The following is a 25,516-nucleotide window of genomic DNA, read 5'->3' as shown; positions in this document are numbered from 1 at the left end:
AATACCAGCAAGATTTTATAATTTTACTTACACTGTGTATAAACTAGAAAAATCTTCATCATTATTCATATAAAACTGTATGAAAAAATATTACAAAAACATTATGCATTCAGCTGAAAAAATATGAATATTTACATAGTAGGCAAGACGAGGGGGAAGAAAGACGACATTCTGAAAAAAATCCCTGATGGTAGGTATATATAATACTTAGGGTTCCTTAGGATGTGTAATTTATAATGTATAGATGAAACTCTCTACTATCTGGTTTTTCTATTATTGAGAACATTGTTTTATAGATAGTGAGGTAGTTGTCAGTTGCAATCTTATCTTCGTTAGTTTAAAAACTAGTGGTAACCGCGGGCACGATCCCGCGGACATTCCGTGTTGAAAAGTATTCTATATGTCTAATGTTGCTTGACAACCTATCTAACTTTCTGAACTAATCCCATAAAAGTCGGTTGAATGGAATCGGCTTAGACTGTTTTCATCAAAATAATTCTTGCGATACCCAAGTTAATAATTTAGTCTTAGTTTAAATTTAAACTGAAGAAAGAGGAACTGACAAAATAAAGAATAGGTAAATCTACATAAAAAAAATATTGGTCAAAATTTTTAATTATTTCTTTCCTTTCAATCTCGGTAACAGCAATTTTCTGTGTGTCAAAAATTATATTATTTAATATGAGAAATAATAATAAAGTAGAGACGTATATTATAATGTTTGCCTACCGTTGGCCAAATAAAAAAAAGCTATTATATGAATTTATTTACGAAACGGAACCCCACCCCAAGAGAGCTTGCACCTTTAAAAATATGACGGAAAAACAACATCGCAATGAATAATTCACGCTAATACTAACAAATGAGTACACTTACTTATATTAGTGCACCCTATATGTATATGCAAGGAATAAATTAAACATACGGTCCTCTGTACGAATTATATGTAGGTGTATAGTTTACTAGCTTTTACCTGTGACTTCGCCCGTGATGATGGAGACATAACTAAAGCTCGTATTTATAAGCCGCTCTCAACTCTGATATCGAACTTGAGATGCCGCTGTTTAAACTTTAAATATATGTAAAATAGACTCACTAAATTCGATATTTCACTCCATATACTTGTTAACTACTGGTTTATATTTAATTTTAAATTAGAAATTTCTTAGCACCTATAAACTTTTTTTAAAAAGTTGTCTAAAACAAAGCCTAAAAATGCCCAATCCGCTCTCTCCGCTCATCTGAGTTAATTAGAAAATTTTGAAATAATATATTTAAGTAGTTACTAAATTAAAAGAGTAGGTAGGTATTTAAAACTCAAAAGTGACTCACAAAATTCGACATCGCACTCCATGTACTTGCCAACCACTCGCCTACAGGGGTATTTCATGACACTAGCCACTGAAGTGACACACCTCACTGCGACAGGTTCAACACTAAACTGTGGCCATTCCCAAAATGCAGGTACATAGCAAGGAACAATAGTGACAATATTGAATGGGCATCTTATTGTTATGCAATTATTGGATGGGGTTGCAAATTTTGGATTTTTTTGCTTTGTTTTTGATCATGGGTTTTATTCTTATTTGATAGTTGAAATTGTAATTAGTATAAGTGTGTTTGTGTGAACGTGCAAATCTCAGAAACTGCAGGTCCAAATTGAATAAAATATCATAGAACCAATATCGCGGTAGAAGTCAGTCAGTCGCAGTGGGACTACATCTAACTGTAAACGTGATCGTTGTGGGTTCGATTCTCAATCAGGGTAGTGACTATATTAAATTCATTTTAATTTCCCCGCTCTATTAATCAGATCGCGGCGTTAGTATCTGTCACTTATACAATGTCTCGAAAATATGACATACATATGACATACAATGAATATGACATACAATGTCTCGAAAATTCGGAAGTACGTCAGGAACAGAGTGTCTTAACACTAGTTTCCCTTTCCTTACCCTGATACGCAGGAAAAAGCGCGTAGGTGCTATTTTACTTGCAAGGGAAGCGGAAGAATGCACCCCTATAGATTCACCATCTTTATCAAAGTCCTATAGAAATATTGTATCAATCGTATCTGACCGTTAAGTGTCAGATATCTCATTGTGCGGATATCTGTAGAATTGCATACATATTGATATTTCATATGTTAATGAAGTTTTTATTGACAGCTTTTCATGTGAGAAGCGTGTTTGCGCATAATTTTTGGCTAGTGTTGTGATGTGGTTTCGCTTGGGTGTAGATACGATTATTTTTAGGATTCGTACCTGAAAAGAAAAAACCGGCTAAGTGCGAGTTAGGTTCGCGCTCTTCGGGTTCCGTACAAAAATTGGAGATCTCGAGCTTTTTCTGAAATTCAGGCTTATATATGATACCTCACTTGAACTAGCGGGTTTAAAACCAAATTTTGCCGCCTCTAAGGCTATTATTTTTTAGCATTTAAGCACAAATGTATAGTTTTTATTTGAACTAGTATTGTGTACCTGTAGATGCTTGCTGCCAAATTTCATAATTGTAAGTCAACCATAAATACAAGTTTATTGCAATATAAATGGCCATATCTTTTTTTAAGTGAATGTAGAAATATGATATCATGGAACAGTAGATCTGAGTATATGGTTTCCATTTCACCTCGATATCTCCCAGCGTTCCTGAGATAAAGCCTGTTTACAGAAAGACAGACGGACAGACAACAAAGTGATCCTATAAGGGTTTCTTTTTTTTCCTTAAAAGGTACAGAACCCTAAAAACGATAACTTTATGGGAATGGATGTTTGATTAGACTTACATAGACTAGAATTTAAGTAAACATTTTGTAAAATTTTGCTATAATTTATATTGAGCGGGCGAAGCCGTGTTCGGCTCGATCCTATTATAACCAACTAAACTATAGGGTATTAGCTAATAGGAAATAAGATTTACGCACCAACACTGAACTCGGTTAAGACGTCATACAAAAAAGCACACGTGCACTAATCCCCGGATCCGGCATCGAATCCCGGTGGTCCTTGAAACGTTAGAGGGATATGTTTATTAGGTAGCTTTTGTTTTTTAAATTTTCCCATTAGTTTCAATTACAGAGAGCGCCATTATGAACACCATAGACGTAAGTTTAATTTCTCATATAAAGTTAATCTCTACTTCTATACTAATATCACAAAACTTAAATTTGTTTGGTTGAACGTGCTACCTCATTGACTGCTGGTTCGAATCGAAAAATAATTTGTATAGTCCGTTTGTTGATGAGGGTATCTTGCACACAGTAGGGTAAGCAGAGGGAACCTAGTGTTAAGACACTCCGTTCTCCACTTACTGCCGAATTCTGGAAGCATTGCGTGTTGAGTGGCAGAACTCAACGCCGCGCTTTGCCTCCACACCAGAGCGAAGAAATGGAATTATAAACGTGAATAAATATTTCACTAGCTCGAGTGGGGATCGAACCTACAACGGTCTCAATAAAAATATAAATATTAAAACAAAAATGCATAATATGCATCCTCAAGATACGAACCCAAAACGACTTGCAAAAGCGGAATTGTTCAACAAAATTTATGTAACAACATCATCTGTTTAAGATTATAGGATTACTTTTAATCTTTTTGTAATCTCAGATAATATGCAAATACCTGAGGAAGTGCAAAAAAATGGTTGACTTAAGGTTGACATTTTAATATTTTTTTAGAAAGTTATTTATTTGGCTGAGGCCATTGTAGCGCAATGGTACAGTGTCCTAATATAAACGCAGAGGTTCGGAGTTAAAAAACTGGATTAAAAATTATAAAAAAGTGTGACTCAAGAATTTGGCGGAGAGTGGGGAACGGAGTGACTTAACACTAGATTCCCATGTTCCCTCTGCCAGCCCTGCTATGTGCGGAATATGGCGTCATGCTAAAAAAATTACTAACCTACAATTAAAAAAATAAAAACGTCACGACAAACATAATCTCTTCATAATATTACACATAATTAAATAACACCTTTACTCATTTATTCTGTCAAAAAAAAAGCAAAAATACGTGGGAAACAAGTGACATTGACAGGCCGATGTAATTTCGCGCCAAACTCTTTTGTTTACTTTTTTTGGACCCATTGTTTAACGCCGCAAAGACGGACGCACGTGTCTAAAGCGGGTTTTACTGTGTTTTGTTTATTTTTGTCAGTTTTTTTTCTTAGAGACGTAGTAGACACCTGTAGTGTCATTCACGAGGTGCGTAATCAGCTTGTAATTTGTATTGGGCGTGAGAAATACTAAAAAAAGATTTGGTATTGAGAATTCATTTTGAATGTGCTATAGTGACTAACTGGGTTGCCAAATCCAGGCTTTTGAGAACGGAGTATATTAACACTTAGTACCAGGTTCGACGGGACCTCCTCCGGCAGACGTGCTCAACCTGCTACGCGCGTGACATCGCGTAAAGCTAATCATACTAGTTTTAATGATTATTAATGTAGTTTTAGATTATATAAGTACCTACCGATAGTTAATTTTGGTAATCGTTGGTATCGACGCTCGCACGCTTATATCCCTGTGCCAAGGGTGGCCTCAACTGTTATACATATAGAACGAAATTCTCTTCCCACGATTCATAAATAAACCGTAAAAACTTTTCTTCACATATCCATGACAATTTGTGTAAAAATAAAATGACAATATAATTTCAATTGTTTAGACAATAAGGTGTTATTGAATGAGCGTAAAGTGACAGGTTGGTCGGAAGGAAGTCATTGTTAGCGCGGGAAAATATTGGGGACGGATGGACGTCTTTGTTTTTTTTAATGTAATTTTTGCATAACGAAGTATGTATCGCGTTCAGTTTTAATTTGTCTATAACCAAAATTTTATTATAATTTATAATTTCAATTTATTTTAAGTGGCATTTTTCTTTTCTTAATGCTAAATAATTATAGATGAATAAGTGGAATCAAACATTTTGTCATACTTAAATTAGCACCTACCCCATAAAGCCAATTTGTACAATTAAAAAAAAACAATTATTTATAATATTTTCGATTTATTTCAGTTTGTATTTGAATAAAGAATATTTTGTATTTGAATTTGCCGAAATTTTTGTATAGACACTTAAACAATGAAAAACTCCGAAGAGACGAAGTTGTAGCAAGCGAGCAAGTCTTGAAATTAGTCTGCATAGTCAAAAGGAACCTAATGTAAGTAAGATTCCCCGCACCGCTAAATTTTCGAATCTGAGTAGCGGAACTTAACGCCGTGATTGTTTTTACCCTCGTTCTTACCAATGCGAGAAATAAAACAATAGAATCTCTCGAATGGGAATGAAACTCAAAACTGTCTTGTTTATAGTCAGATTCTGAAACTAAATTTATATCCAAAAACAAATATATCTTGAAACACAAAAAACTATAACGTTCAAGTTTAGACATTTTTAAAATAAACAGACATATACGCACAAAAGTTGTGAAAACATCATATTTTAAAGGATATTGTAATACATCATACGCTTTTTGCGTTCCCTCCCATACTAACTAATCCCAGCGGATTAGTACAGGAGTTGGGGGGCAGTGTTAATCTGTTCGAAACCGTCGGGACATCTGGTGGAGTGTTACAATTTATGTTATAGGTAGTTAAAAATGTTAGCATCGTTAGTAATTATCTTCAATAATGACGGTCGTGGGTTCGAATCTCAAGCAGAGGGAATTATCTTCCTCTCCTCGCTCAAGTAAGAGAATTCACAATTGAATTCCTCCACAGAACAGGGAAGAAGTGCCTTGACACTTGATTCCCTCTGCCTAACATGCAATGTGCGGGAAAAACCAGTAAAGCTAATAAAAAAATTATTGCTTTTTGAAGCACAATGTAAGTAAAACTTGCTGGTTTACTCCGTTCCAAATTTGCTGACTCTTGGATATTACATGGTCGAATTTAACGCCGCGGTATTTGTAACTAGAAGGTGATTGTGGATTCGATTCTCACTATATTATTGGTTTACATAATGTGTTTATATTCCTTTGGCGTGCACTTCCCGCTCTAACGTAACAGGCTGTAAGAGTAACTTAACAAAAGGTTCCTTCTGTCTACCCTACTTAAGCATGAAGCTATAAAAACATACTTATACCCTTATTTATTTATATATATATATATATATATATATATATATATATATATATATATACAAATATATGTATGTATGTCCATTCAACACATTGTAACACCTAAAACGTGTGTCATAACGCAACTATGTAGGTAATCGCGAGTACGTGCCTCGCGAGTAAATAGCGTGGAGGGTAGGCACGTATAATATAAATCTGTGCTGTGCTCACAATGGAAGGGTTTTTAATTCTGTGTTTTTTTTTAATATTTATTTTTAAAGTTTTTCTTATAAGTATCTAAGAAAGAGGTAACTTTAATCAAATTCACTCATTTTGTATGCAATGAACTACAATTATAAGTTTGTAATTACTTTTTTCTATGAATGACTTATAAATTTTCAATTTTCAGATTTTTTCCTTTAATTGTATTACCACGTGTCTATACATAGATAAATCATTGGAGGAGTTGTAGCCAATACAAATATCATCATTTCCTTTTTATATAATATAAAGTGCGGCGTTAGGTTACCCAACACGCAACGTCTCTCAAATCAGTGGTGGACACCGGAATGTCTTGACACTAGGTTCTCTCCTCCTACCCTGGAACATGCGATAACCAAAACGGAAAAGTAAAACACCAGTATGAACGCGACATTATGTCTAATAATGTAACATTGCGTATTTAGTTAACTCCCCAGCTATTAGTTTCTCGTTACATTTTAGCGAGACCAATAATATTTTCACTTGTTTAAATAGTACCTGTTGCTCAGTAGTTGTATTGCAGCTTTCTCGTACACGTACATATAAATATTCAACAATTTGAACCAATAGTTCTTGAGAGAAACAAAGAAAATCGTCGGCGTTTTAATTTTAGTATAGGTTAAATTAAAAAAAAACTAATTCTATAAAAATCAAACATTAATGCTTAATTAAACATCAATAGCTTCCGTTAAGGAGTGACTCACAGACAACGCACAGACAAGACTACTGGATTAAGAAATGTTAAAATTTGGCATATAGGGAGAGTAGGCAAATGGGAAACAGGAAAAAAAACAAAGCTCTTAATTTTACACCTTTTACTTTAAGTCTACGCAAAAAAAGTTGCGGGCGACGACTAGTCTACCTCTATATAAAAACACGCCCAATAAACAACCCTTTAAGCACTCGCATACCACCAAAAAAAAAACCAAGAACATAAAAATAAAAAGTAATTTATCTGAAAAATCGTACACACCGTCAAAAATGCCGGAAATGTCACGCACGAAACCAATCTATAAGGCTTACAGTTGACGTGCGCATACGCATCTATGGTAGTAGCGTTTTTTTTTTACAAATTTTTCCCCACCATTTTGCCCGATTTAGGGTAATATTTGTTTTTATTGTGATCCAAACGTGCAATAGTCACGAAATGTACATTAACGAATTCTTTTTCAAATTTTATTTTATTACATTTCCTTTATAATGAATGGGTGGATGTTCATTTTTATGGGGCACGTAGCGGATTCTTTAGTTTATGGCAAATTTTAAAAGGTTTTTGTACAAATGATTAGTATAATTTGAGGGCGTAAACGCAACGGTACCAAACCACGAAAATATTAAATATTTAATTTCCTCAAGTGGGAATCGATCCCACAACCTGCCGCGGTTACAGTCGCACGAGTGCGCCCCTGCAACACAACGACTTCGATTATTTCAACATGTTTGTTAGTAAATAAAAATATGGTATTCCAAGAAAAAAGTATGGGACACGCCGGCCATATATATAAGTTTTGTTTATACACAAAATGGCTACCGACCGAGTTCCAGTTTTGTATAAACACTTTTTATTTTCACTCCCTTTTTTATTATGAAGTGAATGAAATGAGTAAGTATACCAAACGAGAAAACGTACCCGAAATTTAATATTTTTTCACATTGATTCCCGCTGTATCACGCATATAGCAGAGGAAGCATAGAAAACTTATTTTACCGAGAACAAATCGAACCTACAACCGTAGCGTTGAATGGTAAGTCAAACGTTGGCTATTAAAAATAATATAATGAAGCTAAAAAAATCTAATATTAAGTATTGACTAGCGATATTATCCGTGCATCCGTTATGTTTGAGTGGGTCAGCAGCTTACTGCCGAGGCGACGGTTTTTTTTTCAAAATTCAAATTTCAAATCCCGGGATCCCGTATGTATTTGTGTCCTGTTAATTCGGGAATAAATTTTACATATTTCAGAATTTTTGCTATTATTAAAACATATTAAAAAAAATATACAAAAAATTGATGAAACGAAATACTCATTTAGCTTGACAGTTTGTCAGCCATCTTATATTGCCAGCTGATCTAATTATGTAACATTTGCAATTTGTATGCTTAAATTGTAAAAAGATGTATAAAAAGTCGTCATGATTTGTTTATTTTATTTGTTTAGAAACGTGGGGAACGAATATCTTATTTTATCCACTAGGTTCCCTCTGTCTACCATGCCATGGAAGAAGTGTTAAGGTACTTTAAATAATATATAGGATTGCTTTCGAATATTAAATAACAGGAATCAATATCTAAATAAAAAAAAACTACTATCTAAATAGATAGGTAGAGGTTTTGTAATTTGTAGTATATCATAAATTTCACATAAGTTACCCAAATAAGTAATTTAGTAATTAATATTGATAAAAAGTTGCATATTATTTCGACAATAGAAAATTTCATGTTTTATATTTCTTATTAAACACTGTAATTGAAATTTTAAAATAATAATATTATACAATTTTATTTACTTCACTCTGTATCTTTCATGTAGCTGAGTAGGCAGAAGGAACCTAATCCGTAAACTTTTGTTCCCTGCGAGTTCCCTGTTCACTATTCATTTTTGAGACAGCGTGTTTAGTGGTCATTCATCCCGCCACGTGGAAATGGATCCCACAACCCTCGCGTTTACAATTATATGTCGAGCCGCGACGACGGCCTCAATACATAAGTGCATACGTATGCATTTATGATTTGCGCTCAAAAATTATTAACCTTGTAACAAATATTGTATTTTTGCTGACCATACAATGCCGTTTATACAAAAATTACTTAGGTACTAATATCGTTATGATTCAGACGGTTTTTATTATAATAAATATAGAAAAAATGTCTCATACTAAATATTCGTGATTAACTCTGCTTGAAGGATTTATTTAAAATGTGTAAAAATCAAGAAAATCAATGATCTTAATATTTAATATTAATGCCTCCAGATCCGTTCTCCAGATCGTGTTTGTTAGTGCAAAATAATACGACGACGATGACGATTATTATAGGTTCTAATAATCCAGGTTTTCCATTAATTTATTTCTTGAATTTAAAGTTTATTTAATAATTTAATTTGGTATGTTCAATTACAAGATTTCTGAAGACATGACAATCACAATTTATTAGTAACTTACTCCGCCTTTTACTTCCTGTTTCATATGTTTTTTTTAGCAGAACAACAATACAGAAATATGTATATAAAAATGCCATTTTAATTTAATTTTCTAAGGCATACAAATAAAAAAAAATTAGGCAAATAAAAAAACAAACCCATTTTTCCCATAATTTTCATCACACCTTCAACAACACAACACAGAAAAAACACATACACAATAATAATATAATAAAAAAACCACCGAGCAATAAAAACTACACCATTTTCACAAAAAAAAAAGATAGCGCGAATTAAAAAGCGCGCGAAGTCAACTGAACTGTCAACGTCAAATGTATTATAATCACTAATGTGGTTTTAGAAATGAGTTCAATATAGATTTGTTCTTCCGTGTTTCATTAAAGCCAATGTCGGAGTTCCGCGGCGTCAGACATTTTGCATTGTGTAAGGTATATGACGTTTGAAAGAAAATATTTTAGAAGTGATTAGTTAAAATAATTATATTCTTATTATTTTACTCTAGCAAAACGTTGTAGCAGGGTAGGCGGAAAGAACCTAGTGTCAAGACACTCCGTTTTCAAAACACTGCTCAATTTTCAAGACAGGTGTGCTGAATGATGGAATTCATTTTCAAATCTTGTCTTGAGAAAATCTATTTCTTTGAAAGACTGATATATTGAAATTTACTTAAAACCATATAAAGTTAAGAAGAACTGTCCAGAACCATTTCAGAACTGTCTAAGCTTTTAAGACATTTCGTTGCCCACGCACCGCCCAACTTTCAAGACATAATTACGTGTTAAGTGGCAGAACTCAATGTTCGTATTTAGTATTATATAAATAACGTTAGCTTATGATATTTCATATTAAGCTTTTCCTTAGTCTGGGATTTAAGGCTCTAATAGAGCTGCACTCTGATAGTTAGAAAACAGGACACAACCAGGATTATTTGCCTATTTAGTAACACTCTATTTATTGATTTATTTTATTTTAACACTTTATTACACCATTATAAAATAAAATAAATTAACTAAAACACAAAACGAAAAACACACATAAATTAACTTAAATAAAAAAAAAACAGAAAACAAAGAAACAAATGAAAAACGGTGAACACTCTAATGAAACAAATAAATTAAAATGGCAGTTCTATTCAACACAATAGTCTATGGTCGAAGGTACTTTGTGCCCTCATTACTGATAGTGATTATTAGGTAAAATATTATTTACAATATATTTTATTAGTCCTTTGTTTGAGGCCGTCGTGTCCCAGTGGCACGTCTGGCCGTAACCGCGACGCTTGTGGATGCCATTCCCACTTAACACATGGGGGTATCAATTATTTTCATTCCCTTGCTTTGATAACAAGACAAAGCGCGACATTGAGTTCAGCCACTCAACATTCAATGTCGAAACGTGATGGAAAGCGGAGAACAGAGTATCTTGACACTAGGTTCTCACTGCTTTATCCCGCAAAAATATGCACAAATTTAGGGACTACAATTAATTAAAAGTGTTATAAACTGGGCGGTGTATGGGGAACAGAGTGTTTTAGCACTAGGTTGTAATTGCGGTGGGCCCTGGGGTGGGCACCGTCTACCTGGCCCCCTCCATTCTTTGTGCCCGCCCATGATTTATTGCGACATAAATATAATTATTATAATGAAACAGAGTAGCTTAACACTAGGTTCCCTCTGCCTAACCCGCTACGTGCGGGATACAGTGAGGCGGTAAAAAAAGATATGATTACTTGTGAATATTAACCCAGACAGCGTGGCAGCCATATTGGTAAGCAAACTTGTTATTTAACACCTCTAAATAAAATTACATGGACGCTCGAAATATCACACGTTACGCCTAAAATGCGACTACTCACGTTTTATATTATTTCTAGGTAAGCATATCAAGGTCATGTCTCGTGGGTCGCCGATTCAAATACAAAACGAGAGGAGAAAAATACTCCATTCTCTATATACCCCCCATTTGTCGAGACATTAGACTGACAGGATTCAACGCCGCGCTTTATCTCGTTACAGGAGCGCGAAAATAGAAAGAACTATTTTCTCCGAGTAGCCATCATCATTTCACGTCGACCTTTAGATGATATGTATTTTTTAATCAACAATCCATTATATTATTGAGGCAAAAGGATATTTCGAAATATATTTTAATAGTACGTGTCGTTTCAATGACACGGTAGTAGGTCTTATCCATTCCCACGCGTTTCGGCTGTTTAATGAATGACTTTTGTCACTAATTGTTGTTTTGCCGGCGGGTGGTATGCTAAATTAGAAAAAAGAAGGCGTTGTCTATATAATCTACCGCACCGCTACTACTCTATAGAATTTATTATCTGTAGTCGTATTATTTATGAAATAAATATTTTGAATATTTTTTTCTGAATTAAAAAAAAATATTATTTACTTAAAATAATCCACTAAAAACCACTAACTTAGTTAGTCGCATAGTAAGTACGCATGTTTTTTGTTATATTATAACTAAATTAAATTTAAGCTTCGTTTAAGCATCGCAGCGGCACAGCGTTTCACTGTTAACGCGACGATCCTAAGTTCGATTCCCACTCGGGGAATTAATTATTTTTATAATTCTTGGTTCCCTCTTCTGTCTACCTTGGAATTTTCGAGATACAGCGTAAAGCTATCTATAAAAAATAATTAGACGTGCATTTTTTATGTTTCACAAGTTTTCACTGATATAATTGCAATACAATGTTGAGTGGCGAAACACAACGCCGCGCTTTACCTCCTTACCAGAGCGATCAAATGAAAATATCCTCACTTACTTTACTATTAGGTACTTAGGATAAGTAGGTACACAGATTTAACAAAATGGCTACCATTTCAGTATTTTTTATCAAAAACAATCCACCCGCATAAAACTTCCCGCCAAAACAAACGCCACAGACTATACAATACTACAATATACATTATAGAGTAGGTATAGACAATATCATAATACAGCCAACGTTTGCAACGTCACGTACAGATTATTATGTATGATCTTTTGTACAATTTGATTTATTATCGATTTCTATACGTAAGTATTGCCAGTTGTTTGTTATGCTTAATGATTTAACAACGAGATTAAACATTTTTAATCTGTGCTGCATAATATGACGTGAAATGTCAATTTAAAAAGGGACAGACTTTTTTCACGGTATAAATTGTGCTTCTGCCATTTTAATTGTATAATTGAATTAAATATTTTCTATTTTTTTGCTTCACGCCGTATCCTACATATAGCAGGGTAGGTAGAGGGAAGCTGGGAAGCTAGTGCTACGACACTCTGTACCTCATTAAGATACTTTCGTTTACCACCTCCCTCCGAATTTTTGGGGCATTGGTGTTGAGTGGCGGAAATCAACGCCGCTATTAATAAAATATTTTTATGTTAAAAACATTTTCTTCAGTGTAAAATGGTCACCTCCGTGGTCAACTAAGGTATTGTATACTTATGACGCGTTTACAGTCAAACGGCCTAAATGATATAAGTATAGGTAATAATAGTAATTATCTGTGCCAAAAAATACACAAAAAAAAATGAGAAACCGTAGCTGGCAGACGACCAAGTGTACACGTAGGCGTGGTCATGCCCCGCCTTTGCGTACACCTGTATTATATATGTACATCTATATTTATGCTCTGTAACTCTGTTAGTTTAATATTTTAAACAGGCAATAGAGAGATACCAGTCGTGGCATAGTGGCACAAGCGTGCAACTGTAAACGTGACAGCTTCTGGGTTCGATTCCCACTCGAGAAAATTAAATATGTTATAATTAAATTTTTCTCTCTCTGGCAACAAGGCAAAGCTGCGATGAATTCTGCAACTCAACACGTAATATCAGAATCACTGAAGGCGGGGTACGCAGTGCAACGCTTTAAACACTAGATTCCCACGAGTATGAAGTAATCCCAACAAAAGGTAATTGCTGATAATCGTTGAGGAATTCCCCCTCTTTATAACATAAAAACCTCTTTATAACATAACGCCGCCTGTAATGGCACAATTATATGGAATGGTATAAGGGAAGTAAGTCAGGAGTTTCCATTAGTATCCTTCATCTTCATTATATAACACAAATATCCGGATAGTCTAAAAGATTCACCCGGGTATAGTTCATTTGCTCTTAAGAATTAAAGAATTCCGTTACTTTATCATGGAGCCCATAATCACAACCTAACCAAACTCTCATCATACTACCCCTAAAGAATATCCATCCTTTCCAATTAAAAAAGAACATTATTTAGAAGAATGACATTGTGAGATTGGACCAACTTAAATAGAATCACATTGGAAGCACCAGCTTTCAAATAAAAAAAAGAATTATCAAAATCGGTTCTGAGGTAACAAATTCGAATTGAGAACCTCCTCCTTTTATAAAAGTTGGTTAAAAAGAGAGATTTTTTGATTTTATTATCTTCAAAAAAGGAATATTTGTTAAATCGATTATTTTAGCTTATAATACATGTATTTTGGAAAAGCTGTTAACCGACGCTTGTAGTTTCAATTTCCAATCGGTGGAATTAATTGTTTAATATTTTCAATGATAGCCTCCTCTCATTCCAAATCGGTTAAAAAATAACCATTACCCAAAAAGAAATCCCGGGTAATTTAGCATATTATTGTAGTTTACTTTATGGTAATCGCACGGGTGCCCGCTCAGGCCGGGATAAGCGTTACCCCCACATTACTTGTGCCAATAATAAACGCACGCGGCCACTCAAGTACCTACATACTCGGTGGCACTCAGATTTTATTTTTAAATAAACAACCACTTATGATTGCGTAGCTGTATAGGATTAGTGCGGTGTTGAACGCCGACGATTTAAACAAAAGACGATTTACGAGTTTCAATAGACAGAAAAACAGGATGTCTTCCCCGTTATCCCAGACAAACTAGTATAGGCAGAGGGTTTAACACCACAGTTTGCCTCGTCACCAGAGCAAGGGCATTTCTTTCCCCCGAGTGGGAATCGAACCCACAAGCATTGCAATTGTAATTGTAGCGTTGTTTAATGAAATATAGTTTGTCATTTCATAATTGTAAGTGCTTTTCCCACTCGAAATAATGAATATTTTTCCTCGGTCTGGTAAAAAAACAAAACGGTGCGTTGAGTTTTGCCACTATCTACTCTTCTATATGCGTGAAGGTAACAATCAATATCTCGAATTTCCTCGTTTTCCAATTTCCGATGCATTGCGTTTGTATTTGCGTGATGTGAGAATCGAACATACAACCATCGCGTGTACCATTCACAATTTCACACGCTTGTGCCACTACGCCATAACGGCCTCTAATATTATTTTTATTATTTTAAGCGGCGTGTCCTATACCTACTTACTGTAGGCCAAAGGCAACACTGCGCACGCGCACCTTAAGTACCCACTGATTCGTAGTAATTTCAAAGTAAATACCGTTTAGTGGGGAATGAGTAAGTGCTTAAGTATTATTTTTTTTGTTTTCACACATATCTAGACATTTAGCAGAGTTGGTAAAAAGAATATAGGGATAAAACACTTAGTTCCTCATTATACAGGCTTACGAACCTACTTATCTTGTATTTATTTTTATAACCAATTTTTTAGCCTCATGCATATCACGCACATAGCACAGTAGGCAGTGGAAACCTGGAAACCTGTGTGTTAAGGCACTCCGGTTTTTCGCTCTGGCTTTTCGCTAAATTCTCGATACACTGCATGTTGAATGGCGAAACTTAACGCCGCTGCCGCTGCGTGTCGAACGGCCAAAAAAAAACTAACTCGTTCCCTCTAGTGGGAATTGAACCCACAACCGTCTCGTTTACAAGGTAATCTTATCCGCCCATTTCGAGACGTTATAACATGTTGGATAGCAGACATTAATGTCGTTCATTACCTACAGATATACGGAGAATGATCTCTAATACTGAAGCCGTCGTGGCACAGTGGCATCGCAAGTCGCTGTAAATGCGACGGCTATGTGTTCGATTCCCTCTCGGGGGGATGAAATTTTTTACATTTTCATTTCCTCGCTCTATTAACTATACAAACCGCGCAATGAATTCGTTCGAATTCGTGTTAATATTAGATTCTAGGTTACCTTTGCCGTAACTATATTTTTTTTTTATATACTCTGATTAAAAATTGAACCGACGACTATCGCAATCAGCCAGTCATGGTAGTGAGTTCGGTCCTCACTCGGTTAAATAAATTATTTCCATTTCCCCACTCGTTGAGATCTGTCACGTAAAACGCAATGTCCCGAAAATTGGGTGTTGCGTGGGGAACGGAGTGTCCGAACACTGGGTTCCCTATCCTAGTGACTATCTACCATGCTTGACGCTAATAAAAACGGACAATTATATAGATTTAAAATCTGTTTATACAATTGAATAGGTATATCCAAAGTCACAGCTTAAACGTAAAGTGGCGTTCCTGAGCTGCCCTTAAAAAAAAGGGAACATCAATTAAATCGACAAACAATCAAAATGCAACGCAAACACAACCTTAGAGCCCTTAAGGCTTGGGGGTGCGAAGTATAGATAGGGCACGTCCCCGTTCTGCCTTCTGATTGGCTGGTGGCAGTCACCCCCGCCCAGTGTCGACCAATCAGGTGCAAGTTACCCCACTCCCCCTTCCCCCTTACACCCGATTTCGATTTTTTTTATAAAGTACTCCAAAGGTGTCTGTTAAAAGCACATCGTTTTTTTAATTTGAATAGAAATGTATAGATTTTTTATTTTTGGGTATTTTATAATATGGGGTAAAGGATGTAAAGGCGAGGGTTGGGGGATCGATTACGATTCGGGGAAATGAGCTATTTTCATTTCTTAGTTTCTGGTAACAAGAAAAAGCGCGACGTTGAGTTCCGCCACTCAGTCTTGATAATTGGGTAGCACGCGGTGTTTGGAGTATTTTAATACTAGGTTCCCCTTTCTACCCAGTGGGAAATAATAAATAACAAATAGTAAAAAAAAAAAATTAAGCTTTTTTTTACTAAAACCTTCACGTTATAACAAAAAACAGACGAACAACATAAAGTATAGGTACCTACACGAATATTGATATAACATAATTTTAGTTTGTTTTCCAAATTGAAAACTAATATAAGAACGATGTCAAGGAGAAGATTAAATAAAGTGGACTAAAAAATATTTACTTATATAAATAAATTGTCTTATCGTATACGAGTATGAATCTGAGGCGGTCATGGCGCAGTGGGTTGGCGTTGTGGATTCGATTTCCACTGAATTAAACCCGCTCTTTTGCAACTACTGGATCAACAAAACACTCGTATATTAAATATAAAAAACCGGTCAAGTGTGAATTTGAAAGCCAACCGAGAGTTCCGTCCTAATTTTATGTTGTCAATAAAAAGTAAGAACAAAAATAAAATATAAAAATTTGAAGAAAGATTAATTATTTAATCATTCTTCAATTTTTTTTCAAATTCAAATTGTCAGATTTTAAACGCGACGGTTGTGTGTTCGATTCTCATTCCAATTAATGTATTATTTATTGTTAACATTTCCTCGCTCTGCTAACTAGACAAAGGAAGTAAATTCCACCACATAACAATGTCGGGAAAAGCGGGCGGTGCTTGAAGAACTGACTTTCTTAACACCAGCTTCCAGAGGGCAAATAATTTTCAGTATTTTATATAGGTCATTAACTCCGACGCTATAAGCACCGACGGAACCCCAATATATCGTATACTCGATTCAACTCTCAAGGTACCAACCGACGTCAAAAAGGCAATAAACCATATAAATTATTATGGCCAGTCGAATTTATAACAAAGAACAAAGGCAAAAGCAACACGTTATAAGAGAACGGTAACAAAAGATCGTTTTGAGATGCAACCCGACACTATTTGGGCTGGCCGTGCGTTTAACCCCATATCCTGGTTATATCCGGGAATTTTAAGTAAATAACTCTTATTTTTTTAGTTTCACGCTGTATCCCGCACACAGCAGGGTAGGCAGAAGGAACCTGGGAATCTAGTGTTACGATACTCTGTTTCCATTAAGAACTCGCATTCTTGTGTCCATACGCCACGTCTGACCTCAAATCCTCTTAAATAACTTTAATATCCGCCATGACGGCCTCATACAAAATAATTTTAAATGGAAGAATATATATTTTTTTAAAAATATTTAAAAATAAAAATTAATTTATAAGCTTGAAACATATTTAAACCTTCAAATATCCCGACGGGACTGACTCGGTCCAATATGTTAGGTGAGAAAAAGTGATTTTTAAACTACTCAAGATTTAGGACCCAAGGAATTTTCTTTTGCTCGCTCTAAACAAAACGGGGAGTCGAGTACCTGCCGTCATTCAACAAACAATGTCTCGAAAATTGAACGAAAAATGGAGAAAGCAGTGTCTGACCACAATAACCTAGGTGCTATATGCAGAAAACCCATTAAAAAAATATAACCCGTTAAAGGTGATAGAGGGAAATTAGCTGAACCATCTATTATTTTATATATTTATTTGGACATAGCAGAGCAGGGTAGGGTAGGCAGAGGAAACTCAGAGTTAGAACACTCCTCACTCCATGCACCACCGCCTTATTTTTGATTGAATACGCGGTAATTTACATTAAATGACAATATGCCAGTGTAAAACTCAAATTACAGTTCCAGTGCTAAATATATTTACCGAAATGCTTAATTTATGAAGAAAATAAACTTTAACTTTACGGATTGTGACCGATAATTCCCTTTACAGACAAAAGTTGCATAAGAATCCAGCGCATACTAATAGGTATATTAGGTATATGAAAATTCATATTTTAACTGACTGCACCCTCTAATAGCTAACATCGTAAATAAACCAAACCTTAATAAATTTTCAGTTCCTCGCTCTGGTAACGAAGCAAAGCGCGGCCTTGTACCGCCACTCAACACGCAATGCGGAGATAATTCATCCAAGTATATAAATATCCTAATGAGGAATAGAAAATGGCGGTGGATTCAATTCCCACTCGGGGAAATGGTACATTTATTTCTCCAATATGGTAAAACAAAATCTTCTTTGCTTCCTTTAATGATAAGGAAGTTGCTTGAAACTAGCACCCTTATCAAATCTAAAATTAAAATATTATTTATTCAATTATAAGGCAAAAAAAAACACTTAAATCAAATTACATAAATATTTCAGTAGTGCTAGGACCACAACAAGGTCTGGATCGGAAGGCAGCTTACTTCATATCCTTTCAACTATAAACAAAATGTAAAATACAAAAAGGAGGCTTTGAAACAACAACCATAATAAATATTAATCCAAATTTTATATTTTTTTCAACTTAATGCAATATCTCGCATAGGCAGAGGCAGAGGGAACATAGTGATAAGACACACCGTCCCTTCCCTAACTATCCGCTAAATTTTTTAAGACATTGCGTGTTGTTGCGGAACTCAACACCGCGATTTGTATGTCTAGCTAGATATTTAGAACAAGCACGTGAGCAGTCGTTAGTATTACCTAGTAAGATACAGAGGAAGGAGTTTTGGAAGGAGCGGAGAGGAGAGTTACAGGAGTTTTTAAACGTTATCGGTTTTTATTAATATTTAATTAAAAACATTGATAAACAAGGCCGTTGTAGCACAGCGGCACAGCGTTAAACGCGACGGTTGTGAGTTCGATCTTAATACGCAATGTCCCAAAAATTGTGCAGTGCGCTGGGAACGGAGTGTCTTAACACTAGGGTATATGCAAGCCGCAGGCGGGCAACGTATAGCTATAAAAAATATATTGATATAAATTTACGAAACAGATATGAAAAAATATATTTAAATCCATAATTAACATTAGTTTAACTTACACTATAGTCTATATACTAATATTAAAGAAAATACCTTATAAGAATCCTGTTAGATCACAAACACTGAACACAAAAGAAAAAGTCGCCATTTTGAGTTCAAAACACATAGAACACAAAAATCAAAAAAACGTACTCATTTTTTAAATTTACATCACACACTATACCGCGATCGCAATTTAAACAGCCTACAAAAAAATAATTTATTTTATTATCATATTTTTTATTGGACACTCGATTAATAAATTTATAAAAATATATAAGTAAATCACTGTTATTATTATTAATTAACAGGTCAATTTGTGACCTTTACGTGTTATCACAGCAAACGTTGTTTGGTGACTGACGGCTTCCCGTCCCTCTCCTGCGTCCAGAGGGATAAGGGAGGGAACGGGAGGGGGTAACAGGCTAAGGTGTGATAGATAAACACATAATTTCTATGTTATAATTAATTTAATATGCAATTTATAGTGCTCTATAGTTGTTTATATTAAATAGTGTATAATTTTAGGTAATAAATATGTATGTAGAGTTAATGATGTCGTAATGGCGCAGCGACACAGGTTGTAGGTTCGATTCTCATTTCGAGTTTTATAGATGAAGGTTTATTTTCCTTTGTTAGCTCTGATAACACTATCAACCGCGGCGTTGAGTTCCGTCACTCAACAAACAATGACTCGTAAATTGGTTGGTGCGTGGGGACTCCACTGGCGGTTTCCACTGGTAAATGCGGAATACAGGATGTAGTTCAAGCAAAACGTAAGATTTCGTTGATAATAGCAAAATGTATGGAAAAATATTTTTTTTAATATCAATTCTCTCCATAGAAGCCCTTTAATAATGCTAAATTTCCTTGGAATTTCCAAATTTTTGTAAATAAGTAAGATTAACATAAATGAAGTTATGTTAATACAAAAAATATCAATAATAAAATGGGATATTTTTCATATTTATATATACCAGCACTTGTTTATTGTTCATTTTCTGGATTTGAACTTGGGAATTTGTAATATACGACCGTATCAATCTGTGAAGTAAGGCGACCCACCAATGAATTAATTTAATACGTTTTTAACTTCTGTATTTATATTTCATATTTAGACATTGCCTAGTGTTAAGAAATGACATTCTCTCGTTCCGAATATTTTAGATACAAAAAAAAAGTGCGTGCTTAGTGGCGGAACTGAACGCCGCACTTTGCCTTACTAATTGTAATAAAAAATATCATTTAAATACTCTACATAAAACATTTCTCCAGTTTTACTGCCCGACGATGACATGACACCTTTCAATTGTATGATGACAAATAATTCTTATAAAATGATATTACTAAGCGTGAGCCTTTTTAGGATTTCTATATAAAAGGCGTGATTTCAACCTTTTGACTCTGTAGATTGTTTTGTTATACCTACTATAGGTACTTAACTTGTAAGTAAGTAAGAATTTTACATTATACACGTAATTATGATTCTTCTTCTTCCTGGCATTAATCCCGGCTATTACCAAGGTCTGCCTTCCTAATCAACCTACTCCACTTTGCACGGTCTTTTGCGTCCTGGGTGGTTAGACCATTGGCTCTCATCATATCCAACCAGCGCTTCCTTGGGCGTCCGGGAGGTCACACTCCAGGATATATGCAATATATGATATGATAAATGCTGGTATAGCAAGGCACTTGCATCCTACATACTTCTTAGGCAGGCGCGTAACGTGGCTAAACCAGATATAGTTTATATCCAAACTATTAAAGTGACGTACGGGCACAAATTAAGACTGTAAATGCGACTAATTGTGGGTATAATCTCCAATCGACAAAGTGAAATATATAAAATTAAATATTTAAAATTAAATAAATATTTAAAATTATATTTCCATTTCTCCGCTCTGAAGTTAAGGCAGGCGTTAAGTTTCGCCACTAAACAATGCCTCCAATAATTCGGTGTAAAGTGGGGAACGAAGTGTCTTACCACTAGATTCCCTCTGCCTGCTCTGCTCTGCCTATGCGGGATACAGCGTTATAGCGTTCTTATATAATCATTCTTATATAATTAATTAAGAATAATACATATCGGCGAAATGAACCCAGTGTCTTAGAGACACTTAACCCAGAGCCTTACTTGAGCCAAGTTTACAGTCAGATGTCCAACTGTAGGTAGATAGAAATGTAGAGCCGATATCATAACGAAATCGATGACTGTAGATTGAATTCTGCTCGGGAAAGAAATATATCGAATTGTAATATTTAATAAAAACTAATATTTACTATTAATATTATACTAAATGTAAAATTTGTATTTAAGTAAACACGTAATAAAAAACATTTAATTTAAAATATTAATTCCATCAATGTTTTCAGACAACTTTCTTTAAAAATAAAAATATATACCATTCACTTTGACAACAACGTAACATATCGTATCGTAAAAATAAATATTTTATTATTCATGACACCATAAAAAACCTCTGAATAACCATTTCGGGCTTAAGCGCTAAACGGAACCGGTTTTTAAAAAAAATAAAAACGTCATTTGCGTCTGACGTTTGCCTCTTCCCGCCTACAAGAATACTGCGCTCTGGTTGGTCGGTTCTAAACCAATAGACAAGTTTGGTACGAATTTATAATTCAATGTTTTAAACTGAACTGGCAAAGAATTTATTGTAATAAGTTTACATATTTTTATATTTTATCTGTGTACATTTTATTGATGAAAATATTATTATTTACAAGGAATTTTATGTGCAATATAACTATAAAATATTTATTTTGCTTTACAATGTAAAATCTAGTAAGTATTTTATGTTTGTTATTATATTATTAAATATTTAAAATATAATGAGGTAAAAATTATAGGTAGACTAGTAATATATATCTACACTTTTTTCTACTTTAGTACACATTTTCCCCCTTTAAGTAAAGCAGGGTAGGCAAAGATAGATTTATTGAGATAAATTATTTCTTAAGCACTGTCCAATTATCAAGACATTGTGTGTTGAGTGGCGGAACTCAACGTTACGCTTTGCCTCGTTACCAAAGCGAGGAAATAAAAATATTAAATATTTCATTAATCGAGTGCAAACCGAACTTACAACCTGTCATCAATATTACCATAACATTATGTCATAATTTTTTAAAACTTTTATATTAGTAGGTACTTATATGTAGATATAATAATAATTGTCTGTATAATTTAATCTGTAATATATTTATTAAAGCTATTGCATTGACATATAAATCCATTGAAATATAAAATCTAAGCCAAGTAAAGTATCTACTTAAATAATAAAAAAATAACAATTTCGAAGACAAGTTATAATTACTGGCACAGTACAGTGGAGTCGTTACGTTCGCCATTTTATTACAAATTGAACCAATTTGCTACCCCTTGTAGGTTAGGGTTGTGTAAAATGTTGTAGAATTTAATTAATATAAATTATAATTATTTTAAATTTAAGGTCGTCGTAGCACAGGGTCAAAAGGGTGCGATTGTAAAAACAGTCGTGGATTCGCACTCTTTGCAACTAAATATTTAATATTATTTTTAACAATAACTTTCCTCGTTCTGATAAAGTTTTGCCACTGAACACGAAATGTGTAAAGAATTCTACGGATAATGGGGAATGAAAGTGTCTTAGTACTAGGTTCCCAGGCTCCTTCTGTCTACCCAGCGCAGCGTACAAAGATGATAACGTTTTGTTTGGTTTAATTGTAACCACTTTATAAAATCGTAAGATAAAAAAAATATGCTAAGACACTCCGTTTCATACCTTCTTAGGTTTTGCGGCCTATTAATTTATTGACTCTCTGTCAAGATCATTTTTCTCAAGACTGCGTGCAGGTTACCATATCTGCAGTCCTTTAAAGTACAGAACTAATTAACGGGAACGATTTTAGTTTAATTGTTTTCATTTCTGTCTTCTGTCGGTCTGGTAGACGAAGCACGGCTTTGAAATCGGCCAGACACTCAGCACGCACTGTCTCAAAAATGGGTAGTGCGTGAAGAACAAAGTGTCTAAACAATAGGTTCTCTCTGCCTTCACTGCTATAGGAGAGAAAACGTGAAGCTGCTTTGAAAATATATGTCACATAGGTATTGTCAACCCTGAAAGTGTTCTCGACCCCATCCATATAATCGCATTAACACTAAACGATTACGACACGAGTGCTTTACGATTTTATGTCTTTGAGCTTTACGTTGTATCCCGCATATAACACGGTAGACAGATAGAACTCAGAACTTCAACATTCCGTTCCCCACGCACCGCCCAATACCTATTCGAGCCATTTATTATTTAGTAGTGGTTCTCAACATCACATGTTATCGTCTTGAATTAATGACAAAATGAGAATAATTCATTCTTCCAAGTAAAAATTAATAAAATGACATTAAAACCGACTGAGGACAGTGTTTTTCAATTGTAAACAAAACAAAAACTCGGACTGCGATAAACTAAATGAACATATCCAGTAACACTCGCGCCATCAAGACAAATCCAATGAGGTTTGTCAAAATCAGTTCACTGGTTTTACAGTTACAAAGGAACAGACGTACACATATACATGCTATAAACATAATCCTTCTTTTGTGTTTCGCCGCAATCGGGTAAACAACTCCTTTTGATTTGATTTCGAATTAAAAAAGAAAGGATCAACTTGGTGTTGACTGTTGAGACACGTTCTTCTCTACTTCTCATTCAAACTCGAGGCACGTATTGAATGATTGAGAAAATGGAGAACGGCGTGTCTTAACTGCTGTTTGCCGAATTATTTTTCATTTTTTTGTTCCTGAAATAAGTAGATACGTTTAATAAAACAAACTCATTCCAGATTTCCATCCATCCATCAGCCTTTCAACGTCCACTGCTGGACATAGGCCTCCCCTAATTCCGCTGGATTCAAAGGGCGCAGGACCGGACGGAGTGGCGAGAATTAGGGGAGGCCTATTCCAGATTTAATATTACAAATTATCTATAGGTAGGTATATACTAAAGAGCATATGAACTATCATAATTAAATAATAGCTTTTTTACAAATTGTAAATCTAGAAACTGAAAAAAACACCAGTCTGTTTTTTTTAGTAGAAATCAATTTAAAAAAAACATATTTCCGTTAACAATTGTGTAGTAAATCAATTAACAAGCATATTTTCGTAGCTTAAAACTGAAGCGACACGCGCCCGTTAGCGCCGTCCGCCACGTGCGAGTCGAGCGTACAATTCGAATTAATATGCCGTATGTTTTATTAGGATTTTAGTATTGTTTTTTTGTAAAATCTATTTTTTTTTTCTTCTGATTATTAATTTTTTAACCCGACACTATATATGCGGCATTGGAAACGCGACGGTTGTTGATTCGATTCACTATCGGGGGAATGAAATTATTATTAAAAAAACTATTGATGTTTCTTTTATATATAACTTATACATAATTGCAAAATAGAAAATCAATCAAATTAATCAATTACCAATTTCTAAATAGTTTTGTGTTTTTTTTATTTAGCTAAATGAAGCTAAATTAATTTTCCTATTTCCGTCTTATCGAAATCCGAAACTAATAAAACTAAATAGTAAGACCGTCGTGCAACTGCGGTAGAGTGTCTGCCTATGAATACGACGGGTGTGGGATCCATTTCCACTCGGGGGAATAAATTGTTTTTTATTTCTTTGCTATGGTTACAAAACAAAGCACAGTTTTGCCCCTCTACTCGTAATATCTGGATAATTGGACAATGTCGGATTACAATCACAGTGACAATAATCAATTTTCTTATAATCTTCCATGTATGGACAGCGATAAGTTACAATTTTATTGTCATGTATGGATAAGAAGGTATATTCTTCATTAGAAGAAATTTATTTCTTCACTAAAGTTCAAGCCTAGAGCTAAGAAGAATCTGCGTAACTCAGCAGTATTTTTTTTAAATATCAATTTACAGATTGAACCCACAACCATCGTATATCGATATCATTTCACCATTTCTCTATGTTCATCACAGCGGTAGTCCTGAGAACCATTCCACCCTACTCTCGCGTGTTCAATTATTTGCTTCCCTATAGAGAGGGGTGTTACAGCTTCAATTAGTGTTTTTACACCTTATTTATTATAATTATTAAATATATAATAGTTAAAGAAATCAGGGCGTTGAGTTCTGCTACTCAACACCCAATGTTTCGATAATTGGATAGTGCGTGGGTGTCTTAACTCTTGGTTCTCTCTGTCTAGA

General features: G+C 34.5%; 1 protein-coding gene across 2 annotated transcripts in view; it reads right to left on the bottom strand.

The window, feature by feature from the left end:
* The window catches only part of sim (bHLH transcription factor single-minded), a 33,522-nt gene extending 13,895 nt beyond the window's left edge, over positions 1 to 19,627 (bottom strand). The window contains exon 1 of one of the 2 annotated variants that reach the window (XM_085200939.1): positions 19,334 to 19,627. Coding sequence is in view for 1 of the 2 variants with exons in the window: in XM_085200938.1 (XP_085057064.1) it covers positions 9,624 to 9,645 (22 nt within the window). In the remaining variant the exon portion in view is untranslated. Of the gene's footprint in view, positions 1 to 9,623; positions 9,907 to 19,333 lie in introns of those variants that run through there. The other variant, XM_085200938.1, reaches the window with a different exon arrangement.
* Positions 19,628 to 25,516: the final 5,889 nt, after the last annotated feature.

The sequence above is a fragment of the Heliconius melpomene genome, chromosome 17 (assembly GCF_056956725.1).
Source record: "Heliconius melpomene rosina isolate 202511_hmr_F chromosome 17, ASM5695672v1, whole genome shotgun sequence".
Lineage (NCBI taxonomy): Eukaryota > Metazoa > Arthropoda > Insecta > Lepidoptera > Nymphalidae > Heliconius > Heliconius melpomene.
This window is presented reverse-complemented; position numbering and strand designations above follow the sequence as displayed.